Source organism: Amblyomma americanum, chromosome 11 (assembly GCF_052857255.1).
Source record: "Amblyomma americanum isolate KBUSLIRL-KWMA chromosome 11, ASM5285725v1, whole genome shotgun sequence".
Lineage (NCBI taxonomy): Eukaryota > Metazoa > Arthropoda > Arachnida > Ixodida > Ixodidae > Amblyomma > Amblyomma americanum.
Genome location: NC_135507.1, coordinates 375945 through 402668, shown reverse-complemented (window position 1 = coordinate 402668; position 26724 = coordinate 375945). Strand labels below are relative to the sequence as shown.

The 26724-nt window shown below is 51.1% G+C and overlaps 1 protein-coding gene across 1 annotated transcript in view; it reads left to right on the top strand.

The window, feature by feature from the left end:
- LOC144111091 (beta-scruin-like) overlaps nt 1-26724 on the top strand; it is a 108082-nt gene that overhangs the window by 52258 nt on the left and 29100 nt on the right. Inside the window, exons 10-16 of the mRNA XM_077644230.1 lie at nt 828-920; nt 1981-2070; nt 2796-2911; nt 3982-4106; nt 11923-12039; nt 22096-22279; nt 24991-25206. Coding sequence (XP_077500356.1) covers nt 828-920; nt 1981-2070; nt 2796-2911; nt 3982-4106; nt 11923-12039; nt 22096-22279; nt 24991-25206 — 941 coding nt within the window. The remainder of the gene's footprint in view (nt 1-827; nt 921-1980; nt 2071-2795; nt 2912-3981; nt 4107-11922; nt 12040-22095; nt 22280-24990; nt 25207-26724) is intronic.

Genomic DNA, 26724 nt, shown 5'->3' with positions numbered 1-26724 from the left:
CACGTGACTTTGCGGCGTCATCACAACCTGCCCAGCAGATTGTGAGCAAACCGCCGCAGTTCAGTGAATGATTGGGAAGAGCAACCTGGGTCGCGCGTGAACTCGACCGGTGGCAGCCATTGCAGGGCATCGCTTAACCGCTGCGCCAGCAATGGTGAGGGGACTCCCAGGGATCGGTGGATGTCAAGTAGAGGATCACCTATTCTGCGTGTATGGGAATTGACCCATTACGCTACCGCGTCGTACCCTAAAGGCCCGTACAGTTTATGACCGTGGGCTGTGCCGTCTATAGTTTGTGCAGTTATGAGTGACGAGTCGGAATGGTTGCTGCGCATCGACGTCGCCTTTCCTCATTTATTATTGCAATGTTTACTTTTTGTTTTTACATATACCTAATTAGCGTGTAACGTAGCCTGTCACTGCGCATGTGGTGGACCGAGCTGTTGTCAAGCTGCGAAGAAGCTTTTTTTTTCGCCGCCCTTTTTCACCACCTGTACTTTGTTAGTGAAATAAATATCGATTGATTCATGGTCAGGAAGCTCCTAGTTTGAAAGAGAACAGTCCTATTGCGCGCAAGAGCACGTTCTATTGGTACTTCGGCATTCAGGTTGAAAATGTCCTATGCGCATTATCCGCCCAGATGAGAAAAAGTGTGAATTTCATTCATGGACTAAATGAAATGCAGATGACGCGTGCCCTCTCATATTGGTTCCACGGCAGTGACAACCTCAGAGTTGATAGGCTCCAGATGTTTTTTTCGCGTTGGCGAGTCCAGTAGTCCGAGTCATGTTCTAGACTTCTAAGCACGCCGTGTTTTTACTTCGCAGTTTCCCGCGCTTGGTGTCTTTGAATCCACGCGAATATTGGACTCGACTTTCGACAGCACAAGGATAAGGCGGCAGGAGATTTCCCGAGAAAAGGTGGGCTCGCACGTTCCTGCGGCACTTTCTGTTACGAACTGCAGCTGCAGTTTGCTTAATGTTAGCGAAAGCTGGCTCGTAGAAGAACGCTTCATCTGCAAGGTAATTGCCTATCAGCGTGACGTTCGCTCATCGAGGTATGGGAAAACTTACAGCAAATGTTACATGAGCTTCGAATACTTCAGCAGTGGGTATTTACGGAAGACCTTGTATTGAGGCATAAAGCTGCTTGAAGTGCAACGTGATATTACAGATTATAGTGGGGATTCTCGCGGGAGAAGTGGAATTGTTTCCAGTTAAGCGTTCTCGGGAAGGGCTTGTGAGGGTGCGCGGTTGTTTTTCTAGTTCTTAGTGTAAGCTGTCGCTGAATTCAAATTAATATCAGGTTTTTGTTCGCACCAAAATAGTGCAGGTTGTTTTGTTTAGCACTGTCCTCTGTATAACACATTTCTTGCGGTACGAAAATGATCAGCTGCTACTTTTCATCACATAGACCTATGAAATCTTGCACCGCACCGCGTCATGCTGTATGCTTCAGAAGAGTGAATCGCTGCGCCAGTTGGTTCATGTCTTCTAGGAAAAAGAACCGGCGAAAAGACTCAGGACTAGAGTAAACACATACGCGCACACACGTTCTCCGGCTGTATGCTTAAACCGAAATATGTTTCGTGAAAAACAGTTTTCATAAGATGCACTGTTGTCAGCCTTTTACATGTGAACTTTGTACAGAGCGATTTTTATATTCCTTCTCTTTTTGAGCATTCATACCCATTTGTTTGGTTGTTTGTAACGTTCACATTTTTTTTTCTCACCAACTTGTAATTCTAGTTAAAAGTTATTGCATGTTTTTCTTTTCTTGTTCATCGTGGATAGCCTTCTTCATTTCCCGTGTCCCATTTCTATTTGTGGTCTTACCAAAAATATGCTCTCCTCCTTGCCCTAGGGTTATCAAGGTGGAATTGAAATAAAATTGAAAGTATGGATTATTTTGTCAGCTCCCTTGAAGCACTCCTCGAAATTCTGCCTGCCTGTGCATCCACATCATGCTTACTCTTTTCAGTCGCCGGATTTCGGCACGAAGGAAGAACGCCTTGCCCTGGAACTCAGGAACAGCTTGAGGCAGCGACGGAAGGAACTCGAGAAGGAAAGGGTAATGAACAGCGTTCTTTTCGATTCGATTGGCTGGCGCTGATGCTTATATGTAGCTCACTTCGTTGGAAGATTCAAGCTTAACAGCAAAGTCTGATAGGGGTTACTACATTGCTGATTAGGACCCCGCCTCTGGTGCTCTGTATAAGGTAAACAAATAACGAGCAAATAAAAACGAATAATAACAATAAATGTAAAATAGTGCCGATTCCGACATTATTAATATAGAAATAAAATTCAGGCTCAGCATTTAAGACTTGCGAGGACACGGGACACGCGCTGTGGATGACGGATGACGCACTGACTCATTTCAGCCAAATTGAAGCGAGCATGATGTATAGTTCCGGAACTCTTATGCTCGAATAGCGCTTGTCCTGTCCTCCCTTCATCGTCTGTAGTTACTGCGCTATGCTTTTTTTCTGACGATGAACCAACATACCCGACCATATTGCCTCCTGGAACGGCTCAAATATGTGTGGGCCCAACTGATAGAGCTTTTAAATTTTGGTCCGCTGCCAGCCAGCCTCATCTGTTGATTGAAGATCGGCCAGTGAAGCTGCTTAACGCTCTTGTTTCCTCCGCGAATTTATCGCCATGATTCTTAGAGTGTTTGCACATTGGAGGCAAAATGAACTCGAGGAATTAAGCAGCCTGTACTTGTCACCTGACGTGTGCATGCTGGACACTGCAAAGCCATTATGACAGTGCGAGGTTGTTCCCACCCAGGAGACCGGGCGTTTCGAAGCGGCGGGTCCAAATCACTCGTACCAGATTCTCGCACCTGCTGTCGACCCGAACTGTGGCTTGGCGCTGCACGTCGAAGGCGAGGATGAGACACGCAGGTGAGTGTGGACGTAATTCACGATGTGGTGGCAAGCGCTGGCCGGTTGGAAGACAGGATTTCATAAAGGCCCGGTACAAGCTGGTGAACCTATGATTGGCGCAACTCAACTGGAAGACCCACGCATCCACGAATGTGAAAATAATGTTGCGGAGCTAGGAAAGCGTTAATGGGTCCCTCCCCGAGGTGCTCTTTGCAAACCACTTGTTCTACTTCGCATTCCGGGAAGTGGCGCGTGGTGCAGTGATGCGCCGCCCACGGAGAACGGGCGTGTGGCACTCCTCCCCGAGCGCCGTATCGTGACCCGTCGTTGCCAAGGTTGCTCACAATCCGGTGGACAGGTTTTGATGACGTCACCAGGCCACCTGCTTCTTTGCTCAAACCGGTGACAACGCCGGATTTTATTCACAGCGGGAGCCCGGTTAATACTGTCTCGTTGCAATGACTGAAACGACGTCAGCCTGAACGGCGAGCTTAAAAGTGCCACGTGCAGTTGTCTGCTCGGTCATTTAAGTTGCCGTGTTTACTTTGCTTTAATAATTTGTTCTTGTAATTTAGATTAAATAGCGTGCTTTTTCGTGCAGGCACGTGACTAAATGTGTACTCTAAGGCATCGTTGCATCTATTTAAACGCATGAAGACCCGTAGCGTACAGTTTGCAGAAAATTCAACAAATTTCAGACTGATTCAAAAAAACATTTTGCATGTTTTTGAGGGTAACACCTCGACCCGAAAAAACATATACTGATTTCACTGTTCTGATTCGTGCTCCGAAGAATGTGAAGATGACGCTCGAACAGCTACGTATATTAATCCATAAAGACAGAAAGGCTGAGTCGCAAATTTGCTCGGTTGTACAAAGCGTTTTCTACTTTTTAGCCCCTTAGTAATAAATGCAGTGGGATTGTCGTCGTGCTTCGGCTCAATACGTGAGGTAGAAAATGCATGCTGCAGGCAAGAAGTGCATGCGTTACCAATCGGTATCTTCAAACTTTGGCAATTAAGATCTACTCAGGCATATGGCACAGTAACGAAGGCACACAGCACGTTAATAGGCCGTCCGGTGCACAGCTGCTCCGACACGGCGATGGCGGTGCAGTCCATCAGGCCGTGCAAGAGCGTCTCTTCGGCGGCCACGTGGGCCGTGCTCTCCTTCGGCGGCATCGATCTGCACCGACCGGGCTGCCACGAGATGGGTAAACTGCGCTTAGCACGGAATGTGCGTCCGCTAGCCTGCCTACAGGATCCGAGTGAGCTGACACGAGTATAGCGTTCGTCGGGTGAGGAGTGGGTGTGCACATAGGTGGGCAGCAAGTGAACGAATGCAGTCGGTGAGTGTAAAAATGCCCGGGTGCGTAAAAGGCGCGAGCGATTCTTGTTTTCCCTTCTGCGCCAGTTTGAATCTTGGTAGCTTCCCTACTCCTCACCGTAGACCAACACCGTGTTTACAAACAGAGGGGAACTAAGCGGCGGCCGCATTCGTCTGGGGGTGGAAGGTATGCTCAGCACATCCGCAGGAATACATGGAAGCGAGGGAGTCTTTTGGTTTCACCTGTGGCCTTCGTGGGGAACAGCCATGTACGCGTCCTTCTAAGAACAGATTCGGAGAGTATGAAGCGTCATGTCAAGGCGATGTAATTTTAAAGCGCCGCATAATTGCGCATTGTGGTGGGGAATAACACCTAAGCTATACTAGCCAGATTTCAGAGCATTAGCTCTACTGGTCGCGTTTCGAGCGTCCGAGCTACGCTGATTCCACGGATAGAATCCAAGATGGCGGCCTCCATAGCAACGACATTGTATCCCAGTGGTTGCCATGGTGACCGAGGCGGTTTTGATATTGCAATGAAATAACAGGTGGCAGCCTGATGCCCGAGCACCACAACCCGAAACCAAACTGCGTCGTTCCGGTGTATATATCCCTGTCTGGCAGGCGTCAAAGTCTGGCACGTAGTCCCGACATTCGTGTAAAATTTGTGGGCCAACCGTTTGCGAAGAATGTTATGAATGGTGTCATACGGTTCAGTGTTTCGTGCAGCCTAAACTTGCTAGTTAAATTAGAGCCTAGCTCACGGTTGGGATTCGAACCGGCGACATATGCAACCCCAGTTCCACGTCTTTACGAATCTTCATATGAAAATTGCGACTCAACCGTTTGTAGCAGAGTGTTCGCGGTGGTGGCATACGATTTCGCATTTCGTACAGCATAAACTTAGCTCGCGACAGGGATTCGAACCGGTGACCTATGCGCTGCCTCAGCGTCAGCTCATTTTTTCTCTCTCGTCCGATAGAGCACCCACGGAGGCGGCCGTTAAGAGTTCTCGAGCGCTTTGAAGAAGAGCGTGGCAAAGTATACGCTTCGTCATTACGAAGCTATCTTCTTAAAATGCCACCAAAAATCTCCGTTGTGAAGCCCTACATACCCAAAAAAGGCGCTCTGTCCGCTGGGTGGTTCCCCGAATCACTCAAGATTCTCACGAAGTCAGACATTTCTACCCGCCGCGCTCGGCTGCTGACCCGAAAGATGCAGGTTCGATCCTGGCCGCGGCGGCGGAATTTCTATGAAGGCGAAATTCTAGAGGCCCATGTACTGTGCGATGTCAGTGCACGTTAACTCCAGGTGGACGAAATTTCCGGAGCCCTTCACTACGGCGTCCCTCACAGCCTGAGCCGCTTTGGGACGTTAAACCTCCATAAACCAAACCATTTCTACCGCGCACTGTACATGCGCTCGCAAATACTTCCGTTAAAACGATAGCAAGGCTGACAGTGAGCGCAGTCCTTAAAAGAGCACGATAATCGAACCGCGCACTGTCGCAGACGACTAACACCGCGATTGCAGACAGGTGGCGCTGACGGAGGCCGCTAGGTAGGTAGGGGTAGGTAGAAGCGAAATAGAAAGTGTAACAATGGCGGCTGAACCAAGAAAATGACCGCTAGGAGGTGCAGGAACTAAAAAGAAATTTAACACCAGGATCAGTTACATAAACATACAAGGGGGTAGAAAGAGAGCGAAATGGTTAGAAATAGAACAGCCGTTAGACGAATGTAGTAGGTGTGTACGCGCCATGTGAGACACATCTCGGGGATCTAGAAGATCCACCGCTTATTCATGGCTACGTCTGGGAAGGGAGCAACAGAACAACGGAGAAGGGAGGAGGGGTAGGTATGCTGATACATCAAGAAACAAATTCGCAAAGAATAAAGTCAACTTGCAGAGAACATATCTGGGTATCGGGTACAATTCCGACTAAAAGGACATGGCTGTGGGCAGTTTATTTAGCGGCAGGGAACGAATGCAGGCAAGAAAACAAGGAACTAGTTAAGTGTGTCAATGACGATAGAAAGCAGTTAGGAGGCGGTGCCGATATTATTCTGCTGGGTGGCTTGAATGGCCATATCGAGGATCTGGATGGATACACAGATTGTAACGGGAAGTTAATGCTAGACTTTGTGGGCGACACAACCTAGTTCTTGTAAATAGAGAAACTAAGTGTGAGGAACAAATCACGTGGGATTTCTGTAACAGGTAGACGACCACTGACTACTGCCTAACGTCGCACGGGATCTATAGCAGGCTCGCAATAACGGAAATAGACTTAGAGGGCAAGCACACCCTGGGAAGTGATCATAAGCGTATTAGACTACACTTGGGAGCCCTGATCAAGAACAAAATACAGAGTACAAAAAAAAATGGCAGTGGCTTAGCTCGGCTATGCCAGGATATACATAGCGAGAGGTACGTTTCCCTGGCTGAGCTTGTTGTGGTCACTGTATGTTTAGCAATGAGAGACATTGGGTATACGCATCTTTTATTCATTTTGCTTGACAGAGACGAAGACTGCCCGATGATCTGTGAAGTAGCATGCAGCGGTCTCAATTTTGTCGATACAGTATTTCGATTTGGCACAGCCTCTTTAGTATACAAGCTCTATAGTAGTTCCCCATTGTGTAGTCTGGACGTGAGGGTCCGAAGCTAACTTAGTCAAACTTGACTTTCATACACTGACTAAGAGAGTCCTGTTTCCTGTTGAAATCACCCAAAGCCACACACAACTATGGAACCGTGCCTTCTGCTGGTATACACGTGGCAACCACATCAATCGTCTGCTTGACAGATGTTCCCGGTGCCACGTAGACTCCTTGGATGATAATGCCGCTCTCCAGAAGCCGAACACATAGGCCTCACCATTCACCGCGATCGAAGGGAGATGTCTGAAGGCGGTGGTACTTTGTTTCACGTACACACAGACTCCAGCGTTCTTATTTGGTTCAAGCCAACTGCCAGGCCGTTTGAGCGGGTTCAGACGAGTGGACCGGATCGCGGATGATGAGCGCGGTTATTGTGGCATGTGACCAAGCAACCGCGAGTCGGTCCGGACATCGAGCATTCACACGAATGCAGCGGACAATCGGCGCGCACTCTCTCCGCCAGCGTGCTTGCGCTGTTTGCGCGGCTCCCTGGCCGCTCTTTGTTGCTCTCAATTTTTTGCGTTCATTTCGGAACGTCCGGCGCTTATTTCCAAACAGCGCCTTCAAGACTCCTGCGTATGGGTTATCGTAACAAAGTAAAATGCATCGCAAGCGCAAGTTCGAGAGCCCACTTGGCTCGAAAGTTTCAGTAAAAAAAAATCATTACGTGCGTTGCACATCCATTTCCGTGGCGGTCTTTTGCCACAATTTGTTCCTTAACGTCATGTCGAGGTGGTCAGCGTGTTGAATATTCCACATAGGTGGGCAGCTCTCAACGAGCGCTAGAAACGCAACGGCCGCTTCGTCGCTGAGCGCCTTCTTTCCGGCATCACTCATATTAGCCGAAAGAACAAAGCAAAGCGGGCACTCACGCAAGCGCACACGCTCGGACACACAGCAACGACGCAGTGCAGCAAATGCGGAGGGAGCAACGCAGTGAACGAAACGCGAAAAGAAGGGCACACATTGCTGCACAGTCCTTAGCTGAGAAATACTTGGCGTGCATTGTCTTCAAGCTTCACACATTCGATCCCTTCAATCTCGTCGAATGGTAAAACTTCTCTAGTTGCCTTTAAGGAGCTTTAAGGGAAAACAGCCAAAGGATAGAGCGCCTTTTTGGGGTATCTCCGGCTTCACAGCGGACATTTATTGTGGAATTTTAAGAAGGTAGCTTCCAAATGACGAAGCGTGTACTTTGCCGCACTCCTTTTCAAAGCACTCGACAACTCTTGACGAACGGCCGCCTCCATGGACGAGGAATAAAGTTTGTTAAGTTTAGCTTACATGTTTGTCAATCGGCCGCACTCCCGTTCCGTACTCCCAGCCGGCAATAACCCCCATGCGCACTTACGCGGCGTTTTAAAACTGCATCGCCTTCTAAATTGTTTATCGTTTGGGAGGGGGGGGCGGGGGGTTATCGTCCCAAAGCGACTCAAGCTATGATGAGCTGCGGAAATTTCGACCATCTGAGGTTCCTTAACGTGCACTGACATCGCACCGTACACGGGCCTCTGGAAGTCCGCCTCCATCGAAATCCGACCGCCTCGGCCGGGATCGAGCCCGCGTCTTTTCGGTTAGCAGTCGAGCGCTATAACCACTGAGCCACCGCGGCTGCCCCCAGCATTCGAAATGACGCTTCATACTTTCAGAATCTGTTCTAGGATGAAGTTCAGTGTTCTTCACGTAGGGACGACATCTTAGGTGTGAAATCAGAAAATTGCCTTAAAAACTTTTACTTCCATATTTACCTATGGGCGCTAAGCGTACGTTCCACCCCCAGTTTTAGCACAGTCGTCGAGCCGACGATAGCAGCGCCACCAGATTTTGCTTACGTCACCGATCCGTGTTGGTCTACAGCGTAGGGTCTTGTGCGCCGTTGCGTGGTGTTTTAGCGCTCTACATGTGAAGCTTTCACAATGCTTTTGCGTACACTTCTACCTCGGAAAAATTTCTCCCGAAGCTGCCGGGCCCAAATTTCTATTTGTGCTATAATGATTTCTATTAAGCACAACTGTGGCCTGTTCAATATCACTGGGCAATTGGGGTTGGGCGTCTTCGTTTGCAGCTAGTAAAGCGAGATTGGCACGCTTCGCAGTGGAAACAGTGCTTGCCTTAAAAGCGTGTGATGGGCATTGTCGCCGTTAAATGCAATTTGGATTGCATGCAGGGGCTAACTCAACGCTCAGCAGCCGCAATGGCCCCTCGTCGCCACAGAGGCCCGTGGGAGTCTCGGGAACTGACTCGCAGCTTTTCTTCGCCAAAGCAGCAAAAGTTTCGATCTCGGAGCTTTTGAATAATTAACGGCGAGGGCTCCCAACGATCGCTTGTTTACCCTGTCCGGAGCGATAAAGGTGCAACTCCAACAAGCTGCGCAAACAACGACCGCGATCTGTATAAAGCGAGCAAGAGTGTGATGAGAAAAATAAAGGTATTGGGCGCTCTCAACGCCTCGTTGGAGTTGAAAGGGCACCGCAGGCACAGCTTGGAGAGTGATGAATGGTTCTTGGATGCTCTGCGCATCCCTGCTATCAACCGTTGATCCTCGCGAGTGCCGTTAGGCTTATCGGCATTCCGTTAACGCTGTGTGGCCGAACTGAGCAGTGCGTTTGCTGATGCACTGCTGTGTTTAGTCCATTTATATCGTCTTGGTAATTTGCCGTTGCCCTATTTTCGGTGCGTGAGGGGTTTAATGCAGCATTCGCGGGCCTAATTATCGCAGTGCATCTATAGGACGCCGGTTCTCCTTTTTTTTGCTCGCTCTTTTGCAGCTTGTGTGCACGCAGTGGGAAACAAATTCAGATTGATCTGCATGACGTGTTTAAAAGCCATGTTCTGGAAATAAGTTCAGGAAAGTGGCCCCGTATCTGTTCTTTCACTTGTAGCTTTCTAGTTGTGCCATTAAAAGCTTATCCGGTGATTTATTAACCACGAATTTTGGATGTAAAGCGAAAATATTGTGTAGTGCCGTGTTGGGTACTGTGGCACATAAGGAACTAAGGCCGTCATGCACCAAACACGAGGTTAGAAATCTACTTGTTGTAAAGAAAGAACTGAAAGTTCCCCTGGAAGTACCGCCTTCCGCAAAAACGTGCGTAAGGGGGTATGTCCTTTGCGAAGGCGGCATAAATTCACCTCGATGAAGCTTATTGGTGTCTGCATGATTTCCGTTCGCCTAGAGTAGGTTTTACTTAATAATATTTGACAGTTTATAATACGTAAGGGAACTTAACAGAATATCGGACAAGCAACCAGGTAGGGACATTAAAATGGATTGATTCGTGGTTATATGCTCAAAAATATACGACCTCCTCCATTGTAACATCCAGACTTGGAGCTTGTGTTCTGTTAGTCATTTAAAAATGCAGACCATTCGTGCGACGCGCTGGAACGTTGTGTGTGTGACCTCCTTGGGCACATCGGCCGAAGCAGACACATGCAGTAAGCTAAGCCAACATCACCAAGTCTAACCAAACAGGTTTTGCCAATCAAAGCCTCGTGGTGGTACTTTTGAGCTGGAGATGCAGTATCGTCTCGCAAACATTGCGAAACAGATGGCGAGGAAAACGGACAGCAGGAGCGCTAAAACAAGAACTTACACCGACAAGCCGAATTTGTACGCGTGTGCGTTCTGACGATACATTTTTGTGGAAAGCAAAGAACGCGTCTCGGAGGACATTGTAGAAGCCCTAATTTCAATTACTCCCAGGATAGATGCACACAGCAGTCTTTGCTGTCGACTTTCTAAGTGATCTATCTCTGTGCGCTTGCACTAAGGCGCCCACTCACCGATTCCGCCACGGTCTGTGTGGGCCACCTTGGTCACGTGGCTCGGTGACATCGTCACAACATGCCCAGAGGGTTGTCAGCAGACTGCCCACCTTGGCCGATGGCAGTTAAATTTAGTAAGTGCTCGCGAGGTGTTGCTCGAAAGGGCAGCCTCGCAAGCCCCGCTGGTGGAGGCGTGTGAAACGGCCACCTGCCGGGCCAGTGGCACTGTGCCAGGACTGTGCGAGAAATCCCAGCGATCTATGAATGTTAAGTGAAGAATGTCCGATTCCGCAAATATGAGCATTGACCCATTGACGCTGATTTTTATGGGCATCTATGGCGCCATGGCACAAGCTGACTACTAACCCATTAGCGCGTCATAACCTTAAGGCAAAGCATAAGTGTCCTCTACGGATTTAGTGCGCCAGTCCTGAGGCCCCCACTCACCGATCTTTGACTGAAGCCTGCTCGACATCGAACACCGAGCCTCGAAGCCGAAATCCAAGTGAAAACCGAAGTGCACCTAATTCGCATTTGGTCTAACCATGCTAAATCGGCCCTATAATTGTTCTCTCTGCTGTTTCATTTGCTAAACTGTCTTGTTCTCTTTAGCCCTCACCTCAAATAGACGCGGTTTGCATCTGAGGACAATTGCCCGGTGTCTAAACCAAACTCTAACTATGGCAAACATACCACTAATTTTTGCACTACATCTGTATGGAATATACTTTCGATCTGTGTTAAGGAAACTAGCTCAGTATGCCTAAACTGCATGTTTTCTTTCTCTTTATTAATCTATCCACTTTATATATTTTATGTGAGTAATCGATGCTAACTTTTTCGCTTATCCCTTTATAAATGTTGTGCGCGCAGGTTTTCATTGCAGTTTGCTATTAGTCTATTGGGTAACAACGCCATTTCTCATTTGCTTGTATTTTATTCTGTACTAGTACTGACAAGCGGTTCCCAGCACTTGCTCTTTAGAGATATATGCTAAAGTTTTCTGAGCTGTGAACGAAAACGCTCGAAAACAAAATATTAGTGGTGGATTTGTTTCGCGCTTATATTACAGCTGAGCAGCGGGATTAGTATACTGTGTAGCACGCAGGTTGGAGTCTCCATTTTTTGTTGAATTCCCGTCTGTGCGATTTGTACACAGGCCCGACATATAGATTGGAAATACGGCGGGTCAGTGAGCAAGAGGAGGCCACTTCTGCTCCCCCCCCCCCCCCCCCCACACACACACACATGCTTCTTTCTTCTCTTTGGCAGGCTGCTTAGCCCTGTATTTCCGGCCCCTCAAGAACGGCTGGGAGCTGCTGGACGCCATGCCCGCTCCCAGGAACTACCACACGGCGTCCCTTGTAGGCGATGAAGTGTTTGTAGTTGGTGAGTCTCATGCAACACATGTATTACATGGACAGGAGAGCAAGCTGCCGGGCTAGTTGGTGATGCATGTTGTAAACTTGGAAGCGCAAAAAACCGGACGACGGACAGAGTAAGGGAACGGAACAGAGTAAGGGAAGGGAACTCTGTCCGTCGTCCGGTTTTTTGCGCTTCCAAGTTTACAACAAGTATTACATGGAGCAGATCTGCGAATTTGCGTTAGCCAATGCATGTATGACAGCATCGGTTAAAAGAAAAAAAAAGCGGTGAAAACGGTCGTAACAGAAGGCTCGGCTGTAGATTGCACGGTTTCTAATGAAGTTTCATTCCACCACCCTCCTGCACCAGAAAAACAGGCACGGAGGACGCTTAAGCTCCGCCTGTAAGGGTGAACGCGAGAGCGTGTTGCTGCGGTGAGGCGAAAGCCTTTAGCGCGGTGTTGCTGCTTGTGTCGCTGATGTGTGGTTAAGGTTTTAAGGCCTCTGAAAACAACACAGACGCTGCTCCACACTAGCAGTACGTAGACGGCCGTGGTTCCATCGCACCTGTTCAGAAACGAACGACGCTACTACGACGCAGAAAGGTTGCCTACGCGCGCGCCATCTGCCGGGCCAGCGCCGTGCATGGCGAAAGGGGGTTTTAATGGGTGCCACACGATGGCGCTACGACTGCACGCCAAGCACGGAGGAAATGCTCATAATTACTCATGTACGCCTCAGTACATATCTCTGAGATACGTTTCTGAGAAACTCGTGCAGTCGCTAGACGCGCCTTTATTCATGTTCAAAGGTCGAGTCGTCGTGGCGGAGTGGATGAGCCCCCGTCTCGAACGCCGAAGGTCCCTGTTCGATTACGCAGCCCCCGAAAAATTCAGGGTTCATTTCGTCGACTTAAAGTGCGGTGAGGCGAAATCCTTTAGCACGGTGTTGCTGCTTGTGTCACTGATGTGTGGTGAAAATGTTAAGGACTACAAAGAGCGTTTAGGTGGCATCCTTCCGGACCGGCGTTCAGGAGGCGTCTGGCAAGATTGCCTGGGGAGCGCTCCTCTCGAACGATGGTTGCGCCACTCATTGACGTCACACGCTCATCAGCCACACGGCTTTATCATTTTCTTTGCGATGCCACAAGACTTATCTCGATTGATCGCGGCTGCGCACAACTACTTCCACATTGGAGGACGCTTAAGCTTCGTCTTTAAGACTGGGACGCGACAGCGTGTTGCAGCTTTGCGAAGGGCTCCACGGAGCACCATCTCCAGTTCGGCGCGACGCCTTGCCCGTTGGACAATTTAAGGAAGGGAAATGACGCCTGTCTCGCAAATCTCGGTGGAAACCCGAACCGCGCCGTAAGGGTAGGAAAATGAAATGAAAATTGGTTTGGAGTAAATGACCCCTGTCTGGGATATCTCGGTGGGCACCCGAACTGCGTTTGATTGGCAGCTATAGTGCGATAGATTTCACGACGGACGGACAACGATGAGCCATTAAATGATTTCGCCTGAATATTTCCGACGCGCAGTGCCGACAAGTACAACTACAAAGCCTTTCCAGATAAAGAAACGCCGGAATTAACGCATCAGTGCGCAATCCGTTAACGCGGTAGCGTGAAGGGTCCCGTTAAGCGGATGGCCCAGCGTCGTAGTCGACGTGTCGAGAAAATCCGAACTGGTCGAGAGGGCCGCGACGTCACGCGCGGAGCTGCGGAATTTAAAGGGCTCCAGAACATTGGGCAAAGTGCGATTATGAGGTCGCAATAGTACTCAAGTGTCCTTATGACCTTACATGTCATAGTGTAAAGAAAATTAATTGCGCTGAAAACAAAATTGGGGTAACTAGAAGGGAGTCGAACCTGTGATTCTTGTTTCAAGAGGCAGACCCTCTGCACCTTGTGGAAATACGGTGGGGGACAGCCTTCCGCCCCTGCCGCACTCCCACTCCGCGTATGCAGTGTTCCCGCTCGCTAACCGCTGAAGGGTTCGTGCTCGAGGGACAAAGGGAAGGGACGACACAGCGTTAACACTCATATGCTATTTATTGCACTTGCAATCAATACACAGAGCGGGCCAGCTAGCTACAAAACATCAACGAGGCATTCCTCAAAAATAGAAGGCAACGTAAGAAGGACTTCCGACTTACCGGCTGGGGCAGGGGCGCGACTTCGGAAGTATCGGCGGCGAACATTTGTATGCGCCGACAATGGCGGCCGGGTTTTCCTGTGCGCGCCGCATTCTTGAGGCAAATTCATTCCCTAGCATTTGCTGGGGAAGGCGGTCAGAGCGCGCGTTTGCTGCGCTCGCTTCGCTGCCTGGAACCAGAAGTCCAGCGGCAAGGCACAACGGAACGGATCCCCGTGCGCCTGCCGCGGAAGGTGACGAGAGCGTGCGGCTCCAACCGCTCGTACCGCTGGCCGGATCCCGAAGAAAGACTGTCTGTAGACAGTTTCTAGTAGACAGTGTTTAGTAGTAGACTGTCCGGTCCCGCAGAATTCCGCGTAACCTACGAGGTGGCGCTCCCGTCGCTGTTTCCTCTTCCCCCATGAGGGAGACTTCCCTCCTCGCAAAGCGGATGTTGTCCTGGCGCACGGTGGTGAAGATGGGCCGCGTCGAATTGGAGCGGGGAAACAGGTTCTCCACAACCTATCCTCTGTTCCATGACGCTGTCAAACCTAGCGCTCTTGTTCGCGCTGGAAAGACCCGTGATCAAAATTTTGTTCGTTTCTTGTGCTGGGCGAAAATAATAAATGCTTTGCCTGCAGGGTTTGGTCGTGAGCTTATTTCTGACGACACGCTGAAACGCCGGCGCTTTCTCGTGCTTTAGACTACTCGGCGAAAGTGGACTACGTCTGTATATTTCGCAGCGTTGCACCTGATGTACGACACGCAGCACAGGCCCTCGGAGCATGGTTGCTCGGCTTGGTGCCCTGTGTTTCTTGTCCGGCAGTGTGCTGTCTGGGAAGTGAAACGCGAAGAGAACCTCAGTTCGCTGCCACGTCGTATACCCTTGAGGCGGAGTGATCGTGTTCCATAATGACAACGAATACGATCACGTGGATATCTCGCTTGGGGCTTGTTTGTGTAGGACTGTTTGTGTTGTGTCCGCATGGTCGAAACGGGGCTCTTCCGCTCTGACATTGTAGTTCGCCAAATGGGCTGCAAATTTTCACAATGGCACGATTCTTCAACACGGTTTCTGTTGTTAGCGCACTGCTTCTCTTTTCTGTTACATGCAGTTGGTTTAATAGTTGGACAGTGAGCGCACTTATTTCGTGGCCCCTCGCAAAAAACAAGGGATAATTCCCAAAAAGGCGGCAAGTTTTTGTTTTGCTTAGGTGATGTAATTTTGTTGCACATGTGGTGAACAACAAATCGATCTGAATTTTTGTTACCCTTTGAGTAATGAATGAAGTTTTGAAGACATGAAAAAAATTCACAGACCAACTTCAGGGTGTTATTCCAAATGGCGGGTTATATTCCAGCCAGAGGCGTGTTGTGTGCTCGTGATAACCTGTGAGCCCCAAGTTGGCGCGCAGAATATCGTACACATGGACGTCGTTAGGGGAACCGTCCTTCTTTTGAACTTTAGCTTTCTCAATCACATAAAAGACTGGCACCAGAGGTGATACGTTTTGCCCCTATTTATAGTTCCTATTTCAGGTTCACAGTATTTGCTTCATCTGAAGGAAAACTTTGGCGCTGACGAACTAAGAGCTGAGGTTGTTAAGGCACCTTCTCGTGTTAATCGAATCACAGATTAAGCTTTTTCTTTTTGCTCAGATGGCAGAGATTGAACTAGGCTTTCTTCTATAAGTTACCCACTGGCTGCCGGCTGCGTTGACAATTACCTGAGATGAGCTGAAGTGCCCCTAAGCGTGACCAGGTTTCCGCGAGCTGCTGCCATGTTCTAAAGCATCAGCGAACACTAACCCTAAGTCGGGAGCTACGGAAGGAAAACAAGCAAGAATACTCGCAGTAAGAGGTCGGGCACTGTCTGTCCGGCCTATATGGGAACAAGCGAGGAAAGCAAAAGCACGTCTGGTCCAGCTCAATAAGCGTCAGCGAAGACGAATCTCCGCTGGCAAATTTAATCAGGAAAGTCACTAATTGAAGGCAAACTCAAGGTGCGAAACTCAAATACGCTTCCGGGCTTAGTTTTGTTATACGCAGTTTTTGTTATGCATGCACAGCACGACCGCGCTTGCACATCGGCACTTTTCTGCTTGTTAGGTCTGCGTAGTCTTTGAAAAAATCCACAAGAGAGACTTCAAGCGAGCAGACGGGCAATTAGGAGTGTCTACACGAAACGCAAAATGTTTGTTACCGTCTGTTCGTGGCTACTGCGTTTTGTTCTCGTTTTCCTGAGCGCATCATGAAAAGGAGCAGCGCTGAAACTGAACTTCGTGCTACCGGCGACGGTTACCTTGTGAGGGAAGTCATTATATCAACCTTCACCCCCCCCCCCCCCACCAAAAAAAAAAGATTTCGAAACTGCACAGCAAAGCAAAAGAAAAAAAAAGCAGATTGGAATCGCTCCAGAGAAGGTACTTCAAATGCTGCCCGTAAACGCGCTGTGGCAGTTTTTTTTTCCCCACTTCCTTTGGTCGTACTGGACACGGGGCACTGATCGAGCTCCGCGGACATGAGAGCCTAAATTCATGTCTGGTGGACCTTCCTGCCGTCCATCGCCCCGTTCAAAGCATTCCAAGTGTAAGACTGGCCTTCGGCTTTGGAATCTTCAGAGGCTGGCGCTTAACGAAGAAGGCGACGAGAAGCGTCGAACTCTCCGTCCCTCGTGCGTGCTCTGGACTGACCGCTGCCTCTGGTCTGTACCTGGACTGTACCGCTGGTTCTGCGCGACGCAGTGCTTTGCAAGACGTTCCTTATTACAAGTGGTGGAGGTGCCAACGATCCCCTCGCCCTGGAGCTTCGCACCCGCGCATTTCCTACCGCCACTGCAATGCTTGAGACCGTCACCCAAACCGCTTCCGTCGGCTGCCTTCTGTTCCGGCTCCGCGCAGCAGCGTGACTCGGCCATCTTCAGCGGCACAGATGACACGGATGTGGAAGATTGGTTGCCTTCCTATGAACGCGTAAGCGTATACATTAAGCGGGACGATAGCGTCCAGCTCGCCAACGTTACCTTTTATTTGAGCGACGTAGCCAATCTCTGGTTTAGAAACCACGAGGCTGACATCTCAAGCTGGGCAGCTCTCAAAACCTGTCTGACAGAAATATTTGGCCGTCCCCCAGTGCATAAGCTTCTCGCCGAGCAACGCTTGCGAAGTCGGGCCCAGCAAACCTGTGAAAAATTTACCAGTTATATAGAAGTTGTCGTCGACCTCTGCAAGCGTGTCAACCCTTCTATGAGCGAGGCCGGCAATATCAGACATATTATGAAAGGCATTGAGGATGATGACTTCCAGGTGCTCGTCGCCAAGGGTCCCCAGACTGTCTCCGCTGTCATCGGCTACTGCCAAAGCTTCGATGAGCTGCGCAAACAGCGCCTTTCTACCCGGCGTGCAGGCTTTCAGGAGGCCACACTTTCCAGCTTGGCTCTCCCAGGGGACGTTGATCTGGACCAACAGTCGCTCCTCCAGAGCATCCAGCAGCTTGTACGCGAGGAAGTCGCACGCCAACTATCTTTGTCTACCTGCCCGCCTACGCCTGCGCCGTCGCTCACTCCCAACCTACAGCGTGTCGTCGAGGAGCAAGTCGCTGAAGTCTTGCCACCTCCTCCTCAGCCACCCCTGATCGCGGCTCCTCTGACGTACGCCGATGCCGTGGTGCGGTCGCGGCCCTCGCCTGCTGCCCCTGTCTACAGGAAACCTACCCGGCAGTTAAAACCCCAGCGGCCTACAACCCCACCTTACCGTCCGGTTGCCCGCCGCCGATCACAGCCGCAGCCACTCAACCACTGGCGCACACAAGACAACCGCCCTATTTGCTACGCCTGTGGTGTCACTGACCACGTGGCTCGTTTGTGTCGCAGTCGTGACCACCGCCCTACGATTATAGGCGGGAGCCGACGTACGACCTTCCGCCGTCGTCCTCGCCTGCATCACACGAGCCGCCTCCGGATTCTTCTTCTCCTAGTTACCATCTCCGCTCCCACCGTTCGCCGTCTCCTGGCCGCCGTTCCCGCTCTCCGATGCTCCGCCGCCAACACGCCGTCCACGCGGAAAACTAACGGCCGCAGTTCCGGAGGCAAGAACTGCGTCGCCAGCGACTCGCTCAAGACCTGTTTCTGTGGCTGCCAATATTATTACCGTGTTCGTTAAGGGAGTCGCCGTCGAAACACTTGTGTACACTGGCGCAGCCGTTTCCGTTCTCAGTCACACCCTCTGTAGCAGACTCAAAAAAGTGACGACGCCCCTTCCTGCCGTTTCTCTCCGCACCGCCAGCGCTCAGCACATTCGACCGTTAGCCGCCTGCACCGCCCGCCTGCTTATGGAGAACGTTCCCTACACAATCGAGTTCATCGTCCTCGCCCGCTCCTCTCACGACGTTATCCTTGGTTGGGACTTCCTCTCCTCACATCACGCCGTTATTGACTGCGCCCGTGCTCAGCTTGACTTGTCGCCCCACAGTGACGCTCCCTTGGACGTACCCGGTGCTGCTGCCGCTACAGTGGTCGTCTCAGAGGACACAGACGTTTCGCCTTGCTCTTCAGTGCTGGTGCCTCTTTCTTGTGCTGCTCTCTCAGATGCAACTGTCACTATACTCCCTCTTTACGATGCGCTGACCAGAAGTCTGTTTTGCGGCCTCATGCCGTGCTGACAATTCTTCGTGGATCCAGTGCTATTTATGTGGCCAACCCGTTCTCCTGCCCTACCACTTTACTCCATGGCCAATCGCTTGGTAGTGTTGCCTTTCTCGATCCCGCCTCAGCATATCCCCTCGTCTATAGAACGGCCGGCCTTCCCGTCAGCGCCATTACGCCTGTCCCCATCTCCAATCAGTCTTCTGTCGATATTCTTCACCGTTCTGTCGACACCTCCCTGACGTCTGCCCAACGAGACCAGCTTGTAGCCGTTCTGCAGCGTTTTCAAGCTTCGTTTGACTACCAGCAACCTTCATTGGGCCTCACAACCACCGTTACCCACTCTATTGACACTGGCACCCATGCCCCTTTGCACCAACGTCCGTACCGCGTGTCAGCTGCTGAGCGCCGCATCATTGACCAGCAGGTGACCGACATGCTCAAGCGCCACGTGATACAGCCGTCGCACAGCCCATGGGCATCGCCAGTGGTCCTGGTCAAGAAAAAAAACGGTTCCATCCGTTTCTGCGTGCACTACCGTCGTCTGAATAAGATTACACGCAAGCACGTTTACCCTCTCCCCCGTGTCGACGACGTCCTCGACTGTCTGCAGGGGCGTTAAGTTCTTTTCTTCATTGGACTTGCGCTCTGGTTACTGGCAGCTGCCGATGGCAGAGGCGGATCGCCGAAAAACTGCATTCGTCACACCCGACGGGCTCTATGAATTTAATGTCATGCCCTTCGGCCTCTGCAATGCACCCGCCACATTCGAGCGCATGATGGACAACATACTCCGAGGGCTTAAATGGCACACATGCCTTTGTTACCTATAGAAGACGTTGTGATCTTTTACCCGGACTTTTCGTCTGACCTCCAGCGCCTCTAGAGTGTTTTTCGCTGCCTGGCCGACGCTGGCCTCAAACTCAATTTGAAAAGTGCCGCTTCGGAGCTCGGCAGCTCACTATTCTCGGACATGTGTCGAAGGATGGCGTTCTCCTGGATCCGGCCAAGTTGAGAGCTGTCGCCGAATTTCCGAAGCCCACTTCTGTAAAAGATCTCCGCAGCTTCGTCGGCCTCTGCTCCTACTTCCGCCGCTTCGTCCAGCCACGACCTTTCGGCCTGGTCGCCAGCCTGTGGTGAAGCGTTTATAACACTACGTCGCCTCCTGACCACTCCACCAATTCTGCATCACTTCGACCCTCGCTCTCTGACGGAACTCGACACCGATGCCAGCGGCGTCGGCCTCGGCGCAGTACTCGCTCAGCGAAAGCAAGGCTTTGACGAGTACGTGGTCGCTTACGCTAGCCGAACACTCATAAAAGCTGAAGCCAACTATTCTGTCACCGAGAAGTAGTGTTTAGCCATCGTTTGGGCGATCGTCAACCCTTTCGACTTTTGATGTTCTTACCGATCGCCACGCCCTGTGCTGGTTGTCCTCTTTGAAATCTCTCTCTGGTCGACTGGCGCGCTGGGCTCTGCGACTCCAAGAGTACGACATTCGTGTTATCTATCGTTCCGGCCGCAAACATGCCGATGCTGATGCACTCTCACTTTCCCCTCTACCATCTGAGGCAGTGCCTTGTATATCCGCCCTGCCTTCTGTGACGTTTGAGTCCGCTGATATGGCTTCCGAGCAGCGCAAAGACCCATGGATCACTTGCCTCTTAGATCTCTTATCTGGCCAATCGTCTCGACCTCCTTCCCGTGCTCTCCGTCGTCATTCCCACCATTTTGCCATCCGAGACGAGCTTCTTTACCGCCGCGACTATCTCCCGGATGGTCGCAAGTGGCTTCTCGTCATTCCGACACATATGCGCTCCTTCATTTGCTCTTCGTACCACGATGATCCCCAGTGTGCCCATGCCGGATTCTTGAAGACCTTCACCCGTCTACGAAAGCGGTACTACTGGCGTTATGTGCGCCAGTTCGTTCAGTCCTGCACCGCATGCCAGCGACGAAAAAATCTACCTCGCCGACCCGCCGCTCCTATGCAGCCGCTGCCTTGCCCTGAGCAGCCGTCGAGCGTGTTGGCATCGACCTCTGTGGCCCTCTTCCCAGCACATCAGCCGGGAACCGCTGGATCATCGTTGCCATCGACCACCTCACACGCTACACTGAAACGTCGCCTTTACCATCCGCTACAGCCCACGGCATTGCATCCTTCATTATTCGCCGTGGTGCGCCCAAAGAGCTGTTCAGTGATAGAGGTCCGGCCTTCCTCTCTGAAGTTGTAGAAGCTCTCCTTTAGGAATGCAACATCGTTCACTGCACCAGCTCCGCCTACCATCCCCAGACAAATGGCATGGTTGATCGTTTTAACCGCACCCTCGGCGACATGCTGGTCATGTATGTTGCTTCCGACCATTGTAACTGGGACCGCGTTCTCCCTTTTGTCACATACGCTTATAACTCCGCTGCTCAAGCCACCACTGGATTCTCTCCGTACTTTCTCCTGTACGGCTGTGAGCGTTCTTGCACATTGGACACCATTCTACCGTGCCGCCCTGATGCTTCCGAATTTACAACATTTTCTCAAGCCGCAGCTTATGCCGAAGAATGCCGGCAGCTTGCCCGGTCCTTCACTTCTCACGCCCAGCAGCAGCAGAAAAGCACCAATGATCCCCCTGCACTTCCTCCCGCTTACCTTCCTGACACTCTGGTCTGGTTCTGGGTACCCTCCTCAGGTCCCGGCCTTTCCTCCAAACTTGTTAGCAAGTACCAGGGACATCCCCCGTTAATTAATTACCTCATCGAACCCCTTACGCCATCCCCTGATCGTCGTCGTCGAGGCCGCGCCATTGTCCACAAGATCCGCCTCAAACCATACTACGACCCCGCCGTCGTCACATCGGCCTAGGCCGCCAGGATGGCGCCCTTTCGCCCGGGGGAAATTGTAAGACTGGCCTTCGGCTTTGGAATCTTCAGAGGCTGGCGCTTAATGAAAAAGACGACGAGAAGCGCCGAACGCTCCGTCCCTCGTGCGTGCTCTGGACTGACAGCTGCCTCTGGTCTGTACCCGGACTGTACCGCTGGTTGTTGGCGACGCAGTGCTTCGTAAGACGTTCCTTATTACACAAGAAATATTTTCTGCTTCACCAAAGACCACTTTGCGCAGTGCTTTTCATTAGAGCGTGTTCTTTCTCTCTCTCTTCGTCCTTTTCCCTGTGCCTCGTGTAACAGTTTTCTCAGCTGACCACTATTTGAGATGCCCGCAGCAGCAACAATATCAAAGCGCTGCTCCGCCAGAGGGAGCCTGGCAGTGGTGCCTTTCTGCGTCAGCCGATAATTCTTCCTGACCTCTCAGGAGGCTGCGACCCGGGCCAGACACGCTGCGACGAGATGGTGGCCTCGGATTCGGTCTTCTGCTTCTCGACGAGCCGGCGATCCTGGAGCGACAGGGCCAGGGTGCCCGAGCCGCGGGCTTTCCATGGCGCCGCCGTGTTGGGCGACCGGCTTTACGTGGTCGGGGGTCGGGACCAGCACGGAAGGTGCGCGCTCCCCGTCGCTGCGAACAGCCGGCTGATGAAATATAGATTAAGCAGGCAGACCGTGAACGAACGGCCGGCAAAATAAGTATCGAATAGTCCCCTACACAGTCGTGGCTGCAAAGCAAGGGGGCGTCCTCTGCAAAATGGCGGGTTCAACGTAGCAATCGCGAACGAAATGCGAAACGAAAAGAACGGCTGCTTGTCCAATCGACGCGTAGTGTTCGTACGTGTTCTGAGGAGTGCGACGTTCGAGTGACACAGGAATCTTTCCACTGCCAAGAAGCGAAAAGTGCAAAAAGTCGGGGGGTCTCCCCAGCTTCTCGTTTTCTGAACTCTCCTCGTCACTTCCCATGAAAACTTTTGTATGCCAAACGCTAAGTTACTTTGAAAACAAACGCATCTAACTTAGCGTTTGGCATACAACCTTAGTTGTGCACCAATAAACACAATCACATCCTCTCTGCTCTCGGAAACGCTGGCGCGGAGCAATTTTCTCATTTGCAGTGCTGGTTAAAGCTGGTAGATGGCACGTCATGCATTGTTCTTGCGACGTTTTGGTCAGGTTGCCTGGATTGCGGAGTCGCCCGCTTCGCTGTGCTTACTCCCTTTGTCGCGGAGTTGATTGGAATAAGTCCACTGCGGTGCCACGGTTAACGAGCGCGTCTTTTCAGAGGCGGTAGAACTGCCTCTGCGAATAAGTCGCGTGGCCACGGCCCGCAGGCCTTATTTCTTCACAGGTCTCCTATCAGTAGACGGTGTTTCGGATTTAATAATGGTGACAGGGTTGTAATCGCGTGGCTGAGTAGAGAGAAGTTGATTCGCCGGAAATCGACCTGCTGCTCCACCCTTGAAGAAAAACAGAGGTAGGGTGTACACGGGAGTTGATGACGTCATAATTTAATTAGTTGCATTAAATGTCCTGCTGGACGATGGGCGCAGCCAAAAGCCTGATACACGCTAGCACGTGCACATCACGCCCATCCGATGCACGCGTCTCCCAACACACACACATGCACACACACACGCACGCACGTACACACATGCACACGCACGCACGCACACACACGCGCACACGCGCGCGCGCGCACCTCTTTCGCGGTAACAGCTGCTGTGGGCCTCATTAGTGCAGCCAAAATACATTTTTTCCCACCTGGTCTATGCTTGATGTTGCGCTGTACTTTTTTTCCCTTCTATTTCACAACGATAATCGATGCTGCAAAAACATTCCCATGATGTGCTCGATAAGCTTGTTGTGCCACATATGCAGCCTTGTGCAACGGAGCATGCTTTACAGGCTGTCGTTCGTTGCTTGTGTGACACAGCTAAAGTAGGAGCCTGGCCGAGTTGGTAGGCACTCATTCCAAAAACAGCGCAAACAAGCCAAGGGCGACCGAAGGAAACAACACAAGCGCTGACTTACTACAACTGAGCATTATTGAGCAAAACGTGCACAATATATAAGGAAGGAAGTGGCAGATGTAATCAGAAACAGTGGACATCACAAGGTGTAAAAGGCCATAAAAGCGATAAAAAACGCCAAAGGGTGGTAAGGGTAAAACAAGATGAAATCTCGAAGGAGATGGTAAATGTGACCAAAGCACAATGGTTGACTACGTAGCGAATAATGTCAGAAGGTGTAAAGAGCCATAAAAACGGTAAAATGCATCAATAACAAATAAAATCGATAAATCCTAAAAAGTGGATAGCATATGAAGGTGGCAAGGTTTTGCTCAAATAAAGTTCAGTTGTAAGTCAGCGCTCGTGTTGTCGTTTCCTTCCGTCGTCCTTGTCTTGTTTGCGCTGTTTTTGGAATGCTGCAGCTGCATTGCATGTTTTAACAATTCATGCTTTGTTGCAGAAGGTTGCTTTCAGCGTATGCAATTAATGGTTGAGAGCATGTGCACAGGGGGGGATTCCCTGAATGTCATGTTTGACATGTAACGCTCGTCTGGCGCTGCTCTTTCCGCGCAAAAAAAAAAAAGATCGCAGTGGCTCAGCTTAGCTAGGCCAGGATATGCGTAGCAAGAGCCACGTTCGCACGCTTAGCCCTTCGAGCTTCATTCTTACGATGGCGGGCCTCTCCACGCCAAGCAACGATTTCGGGGTCGTCCCAAGCAGCTTCTCGTAGCCGATGAAGATGCCGCGTGCAGTGCAGGCGCTCGCCATCAGCTTCTTCACCAATGGAACACCTCACTAGCAATGCGCATACCCTCAGCGCTTTTACTGCGCATGCGCCGTAAACCTCAATGTGGTTGACCACACTGAGGTCAACCAGTGACTACATCGCTGGGATTTCATCTGCACTTGCGACGTCTGTTGCTAAAACCAGCGTCGTCGCTTCGGCGGACGCGCCTCTCCTCCCTTCATTCATCCTAGCTTTGCCAATCACTTTTCCCCTGAGGAAAGGAAAGGGCGCAGCAGCTCTCAGATCTCGGTGGGCGCCTCAACCTCGCGAAAGCATGTGTTTCGAGGGAAGGAAACGTTTTTGACAAAAGGGAAGGGCGCAGTAGCTGTCACGCATCGGCGCAGCTATAGTGCCTAGACTACACCGGCAGACTATTTTCTAGGCACTATAGCGCAGCGGTGGAAGCCGGCGGGGCGAACACCTGCGGAACGGCGCATGCGCAGTCCTGGCTCCGGCTGACCAGGCGAAACGCGGCTCTGACTAGCGTAGTGTAGCTCACGCTACAGAATTTCGCTTTGCTTTTCAGATATTTGGATACCGTGACTGTGTACAGTCCAATGCTTGATTCTTGGTCGGTGCTTCTAAACATGCCCTTGGCGCTGATGGGAGCCGCGGTCGTGGCATACCAGGGCCAAATCTGGGTTCTCGGTGGCGTCGGACTCGACAGGAACGATTCGTCGGCGCCGACCCCTAGGGAGCGGACATTGGACGACGTATTTGTTATAGACACCCGCGCCGCGAGGTAAGTTGGGCATTAGCGGCTCCGAATGGGAAGGCATGTTGGGCGACGAAAAAGACGCTTTGTTTGACTTGTTTCTAATCGTGACACGACATCAACTTAAAGGGCTGTGTCACGATTAGAAACAAGTCCCAAGACTTGCGTGCGGACACGTTAAATTTTGCGCGACGGCAGCAGCTATAGGCGACGAGCGGCGCTGTCGCGCGAAGTGTTTCCGCCCATGCTTCGTCTCTCGCAAAAAAAGACGAACTGCGCAACAAGAACACGGACGAAAGGGAGGCAGACACACACTAACGTCCGTGTTCTTGTTGCGCAGTTCGTCTTTTTTGCATTATGATCAACCAACTAGCCCGACAAGTCCTGTTGATTCGTCTCTCGGTTCGCCTTTCGCTAAAGTTTCGCTCATCGCCCGGAAGTGCCTCGCGCGATTATACCTCTGAGAAGTAGTTTGTCGCAGTGCCCCGTTCACCTGTCCTCGCCCTCGGTAGGCGCGCCGGCGTGGTCGCCGTAGAGCGCACGTTTCTTCCGCCACAGCTGCGAGGCACACCGCGGCCTGCTGCCTCCGAGGGCACGCAACATTTTTAGCGGGCGCACTGCAAAGCGCGATGCGTGACGAGACGGGTGCGATCCCCGGTGCCGCTGAGTGAACTTCAGCTGCGTCATTCACTCGCATTTCAACGAAGGCAGCGCGCGAAAGACGGGGCCGAGAATAGGAGACACGCAAAGCACTAACTACTGAAGGTTTATTGCATTGCACTCAATAAATACTGGGATAACGAAATAAATAATAATAAAGATGATAAAAACAAAGTGAAAGCGAGGAGGATTCAATCTGTCACTTATCGTTGTCATCGGTTTCCAAGATATCCAATTTCCAAGATACCGCGCTTGTGTTAATGATTATATCGCCTTCAAATTTGGCTTCGTCCAAGGTGTGGAATGCATTGACAATAGACACGTGTTTTGCCAACTTGCTGCCGTATCGCGTCTTGATAGACAGCAGTGGCATGTTCTGTTAGGCGGTCGTTGACGCGGTGTCCTGTTCGACCTACACAAGACACGCCGCAAGACAGTGGGACGTCGTACACCACTTCAGTATCACAAGTGGTCAACTTTTTGACATGCCGCTTATTACACCGCGCTTCATCTTTCGCCATTTCGCATAGCATATTCAACTTCCTTGGCACGGTTAGGATCAGATTTTCTCCTGCCCGCCCTACCATTTTCTTCAACGCATTGCTGACCGCGTGCACATACGGCATGACGGCTCTCTTCTCTATTTCTTTTGAAGCGAAAAGCTTCATTACACTACGTAACGCAGTCGTCGCGTAGGCCGGAGAATGACCTTGAACGATCTTCAGCCCAACCACGTGAGCCGAGTGTGGCCATATGTGGTACAGGTATGGTGTCGAACCCTTCACCCCTGACCTTGACCCGTGACCTTTAGTTGACCGTTGGCCTTAAGGACATTCGTTGCGGTGATGTGAAGCCACGTGATGACATCCAATGGGGGGTGGGCAA